General features: G+C 49.3%; 1 protein-coding gene across 1 annotated transcript; it reads left to right on the forward strand.

Annotated features, from left to right (window-relative positions):
- Positions 1-388: 388 nt before the first annotated feature.
- LOC119289539 (ethylene-responsive transcription factor 1B-like) lies at positions 389-1,556 on the forward strand. Its single transcript, XM_037568843.1, has 3 exons — positions 389-1,134; positions 1,373-1,456; positions 1,535-1,556. The coding sequence occupies exons 1-3, from the start codon at positions 389-391 to the stop codon at positions 1,554-1,556; spliced, it is 852 nt and encodes a 283-aa protein (XP_037424740.1).
- The last annotated feature ends 3,215 nt before the right edge of the window (positions 1,557-4,771 follow it).

Here is a 4,771-nt window from a genome sequence, read left to right on the forward strand (position 1 = left end):
CTACGATGATCTTGTTGACCATGCATGCACATGATAGGGTTGCACTAGCTAGTTAAAGTAGATGAGAGTGCCTAGTAGTAGTAATAAGAAGAGATATTGACCACCGATGGATACGGAGAGGTACGTCGCGGTGACGCCCGAGTGCTCTGTCGTATCCAGCCGCCCTACGTCAACATTTGCATCTCTGCATTCCACCTGATCGATGGAGATGTTTATCAGGCCTAGCTACTGGCCTAGTGACTTTTAGTATTTCATCAGTTTCTGTCGTTATAAGTCAAAGCTTGTCTGCCGTCTGTGCGGCTTGATTAAGCTTCTCCGTGCCCTCCTTGGATCTCGTCTCCTCGCTGTATATATAAGGTACTGTACACTTTACGTAGATGCTCCACACATGGAACCATACCACCTGCAGATGGAGCTACCTACCTATGATGGCTTCCACTGCTACCACGGCTACTCCATTTCTTTCTCATCCAATACACACTACACGCATCATCAGCCTGCTTCTCAAGCTGAAGCTCAAGTTAATGCTGACACGGGGTTCGACTACCAGCTGTCCTCCTTCTCGTTCCCCATGGAAGCCACCTCCACCTTCTTCACTACACCTCCCGCGGCCTCAGCCTGGGAGGAGATCGTGACGGTGCCTGTCGCGTCGCCGTCGCTGTTACCGCAGGGGAGCTCCAGTAGTTCACGTGATGCGCCGGACTCGCCGCTCATTGGGGTGCGGAAGCGGCCGTGGGGCAAGTATGCGGCGGAGATCCGGGATTCCACCCGTAATGGCGCCCGAGTTTGGCTTGGTACCTTCGACACCCCACAGGCCGCCGCACTCGCCTACGACCAGGCCGCCTTCTCCGTGCGCGGCCCGGCCGCCGTGCTCAACTTCCCGGTGAAGCTCGTGCAGGAGTCGCTGCGCACGCTGGACATCGGCTGCGCCGCCGCGGGGGACTCGCCTGCTCTCGCGCTCAAGCGGCGGCACTGCATCCGAAAGAGAAGACCCAACAAAAAGAGGATGTCCAGAGCCACGGCGACGGCAGCAGAGGTGACGAGGCAGGAGGCAGCCGCTGCATCGTCGTTGTCAACGTGCGTGTTGGAGCTGGAGGACCTTGGAGCGGACTACCTCGACGAGCTGCTCGCCTTGTCCGAGCTGTGAGCCACCCCACCGCTCCTGCTATAGGTATATATGATGAGTCTGTCATGGTGAACCAGCAGCTCCTGCCACCGCTACAAATCCATTTCCTTCCATGAGAGTGACGCCGTCTCGCGCAGCAGCGCTGAGCAAAAGAGGCTGGCCCGTGGTCGATGTCCATGATTGTAGATGATCCGTTTCTATTTTATTATTTTTTACTTAAACCACGGCATGCAACACAATTTTTAGGCGTGTCCTTTTTGGCTCATTCTTGGGCCTTCTTGATGATCTAAGACACTGTGTAAGATTGAAGTGCATTCGGATAGCATGGAGGTGGTGGGTGCATTGAATCTTGCTACTCTTCTTCAGTCGCTTCATCCATTATAGATGACTATTATTTCATGTCATTAGACTTTTCCCATGTCAATTATGATCATTGCCATTGAGAGCGTAATGGAGTAGCTCATGAACTAGCAAGGTTAGCTAGGTTTTCTCCTCGGAGTGTTCCAATGGATAATGCCCCTGGTGAGGTTATCCCTCTACTTGTAAACGATGCTACATTACTTACGATTTTACAAAAGACTGCACGCCTACACTCCTCCACTTTTCTGAAAATAAGTGTAGATCTGGCTTCTAAGCGGTAATTTTGTGTTCGCCCCCTTGGTCTATGCCTCGAGGTAACCGCAGTGAGCAACGATGCATGAACATTAATTGTGTACATAAATCAAAGCAACACTACTAGCTTAAATGAGGGGAGGAAGGGGTTTTCTGCACACACAAAAAATCAATTTGCCATAGAATAGCCAAACGCCCACTATTATGCAGACAAAGGAAGTATGGTTTAGTGCCCGGTCATCTGTCGACCTAGAAGCCTTTTCGGGGGGGGGGGGGTCTTAATTCCAAATTCATAAACATTGTCTTTGTCCAATTACAAAACACTTCCAAACTATGGGCAGATCTTCTTAACCCAAGTACGTCCTAACTCCTTCGAATCCACAATTTGGAATGGGCTCCAATGATGCTTGGCTTGGTAACGAACCTATATGGAAGCAGTTAGAATTGTTGTATGCCCTTGCGGTTGTTTCAGACATTTTGGTGGCCAATGTGAAGACCAGTAGCCTTGGGCTATCACACTTCATCAAAACATTTCCCCAACATAGTTCAATAGTTGGGATCTATTATCTGCGGAGGTGTGCTACCTCTTGAGCATGCATTGGTTTTTCTTTGAAGATGAAAGGGTGATGCAGCAAAGTAGCGTAAGTATTTCCCTCAGTTTTTGAGAATCAAGGTATAAATCCAGTAGGAGACAACGCACAAGTCACCTAGTACCTGCACAAACAATCAAGAACCTCGCAACCAACGCGATAAAGGGGTTGTCAATCCTTTCACGGTCACTTGCGAAACTGAGATCTGATAGAGATAATAAGATAAATATTTTTGGTATTTTGTTGTATAGATTGAAAGTAAAGATTGCAAAATAGTAAACGAGATGCGATAATAAAAGAGATGCAATATAATAAGAAAGAGACCCAGGGGCCATAAGTTTCACTAGTGGCTTCTCTCATGAGAGCATGTATTATGGTGGGGAACAAATTACTGCCAAGCAATTGATAGAAAAGTGCATAGTTATGAAGATATCCAAGGCAATGATCATGAATATAGGCATCACGTCCGTGTCAAGTTGATCGAAGCGATTCTGCATCTACTACTATTACTCCACACATTGACCGCCATCCAGCATGCATCTAGAGTATTAAGTTCATAAGAACAGAGTAACACATTAAGCAAGATGACATGATGTAGAGGGATAAACTCAAGCAATATGACATAAACCCCATCTTTTTATCCTCGATGGCAACAATACAATAAGTGCCTTGTGTTGGAAATATGCCCTAGAGGCAATAACAAATTAGTTATTATTATATTTCCTTGCTCATGATAATCGTTTATTATCCATACTAGAATTGTATTGATAGGAAACTCAGATACATGTGTGGATACATAGACAACACCATGTCCCTAGTAAGCCTCTAGTTGACTAGCTCGTTGATCAATAGATGGTTACGGTTTCCTGACCATGGACATTGGATGTCGTTGATAACGGGATCACATCATTAGGAGAATGATGTGATGGACAAGACCCAATCCTAAGCCTATCACAAGGAACGTGTAGTTCGTATGCTAAAGCTTTTCTAATGTCAAGTATCATTTCCTTAGACCATGAGATTCTGCAACTCCCGGATACCGTAGGAATGCTTTGGGTGTACCAAACGTCACAACATAACTGGGTGGCTATAAAGGTGCACTACGGGTATCTCCGAAAGTGTCTATTGGGTTGGCACGAATCGAGACTGGGATTTGTCACTCCGTGTGACGGAGAGGTATCTCTGGGCCCACTCGGTAGGACATCATCATAATGTGCACAATGTGACCAAGGAGTTGATCACGGGATGATGTGTTACAGAACGAGTAAAGAGACTTGCCGGTAACGAGATTGAACAAGGTATCGGATACCGACGATCGAATCTCGGGCAAGTACAATACCGCTGGACAAAGGGAATTGTATACGGGATTGATTGAATCCTCGACATCGTGGTTCATCCGATGTGATCATCGTGGAACATGTGGGAGCCATCATGGGTATCCAGATCCCGCTGTTGGTTATTGGCCGGAGAGTTGTCTCGGTCATGTCTGCATGGTTCCCGAACCCGTAGGGTCTACACACTTAAGGTTCGGTGACACTAGAGTTGTTATGGGAAATAGTATGTGGTTACTGAATGTTGTTCGGAGTCCCAGATGAGATCCCGGACATGACGAGGAGCTCCGGAATGGTCCAGAGGTGAAGATCGGTATATTGGACGAAGGGTATTGGAGTCCGGAATTGTTCCGAGGGTACCAGGTGATGACCAGCGTGTCCGAAAGGGGTTTCGGAGGCCCCGGCAAATGTTGGGGGGCCCAATGGGCCAAGGGGAGAGGGCACATCAGCCCACTAAGGGGCTGAGCGCCCCTCCCACCCCATCTCAGGTAACCAGGAGAGGTGGGGGCGCCACTCCTAGGGCAGCCGCCCCTCTCGGCTTGGGGGGCAAGTTTCCTAGGGGGTGGGGGCGCCCAAACCCATCTAGGGTTTCCCCTGTGGCCGCCGCCCCTCCCCTAGGGAACCCTAGGGCACCTCCCCCTCCTCCCTTTCCCCTATATATAGTGAGGGAGAGAGAGGGCAGCCGCACCCTTCCCCTGGCGCAGCCCTCTCCCTCCTCCAACACCTCGTCCTCCTCCGTAGTGCTTGGCGAAGCCCTGCCGGAGAACCACGAGCTCCATCACCACCATGCCGTCGTGCTGTCGGAGTTTTCCCTCAACTTCTCCTCTCCCCTTGCTGGATCAAGAAGGAGGAGACGTCCCCGGGCTGTACGTGTGTTGAACGCGGAGGTGCCGTCCGTTCGGCACTAGGATCATCGGTGATTTGGATCACAACGAGTACGACTCCATCAACCCCGTTCACTTGAACGCTTCCGCTTAGCGATCTACAAGGGTATGTAGATGCACTCCCCTCTCCCTCGTTGCTAGATGACTCCATAGATTGATCTTGGTGATGCGTAGAAAATTTTAAAATTCTGCTACGTTCCCCAACAGTGGCATCATGAGCTAGGTCTA

The sequence above is a fragment of the Triticum dicoccoides genome, chromosome 4A, assembly GCF_002162155.2.
Source record: "Triticum dicoccoides isolate Atlit2015 ecotype Zavitan chromosome 4A, WEW_v2.0, whole genome shotgun sequence".
In the NCBI taxonomy this organism is placed as follows: domain Eukaryota; kingdom Viridiplantae; phylum Streptophyta; class Magnoliopsida; order Poales; family Poaceae; genus Triticum; species Triticum dicoccoides.

What these genes read in the sequence shown, in the direction of transcription:
- LOC119289539 (XM_037568843.1), top strand. Translation starts at nt 389, where the DNA reads ATGGAACCATACCACCTGCAGATGGAGCTACCTACCTATGATGGCTTC. An exon ending in CTCGACGAGCTGCTCGCCTT is followed by an intron (nt 1,135 to 1,372) that starts GTCCGAGCTGTG and finishes CACAATTTTTAG; the next exon opens with GCGTGTCCTTTTTGGCTCAT. An exon ending in TGCATTCGGATAGCATGGAG is followed by an intron (nt 1,457 to 1,534) that starts GTGGTGGGTGCA and finishes TCATGTCATTAG; the next exon opens with ACTTTTCCCATGTCAATTAT.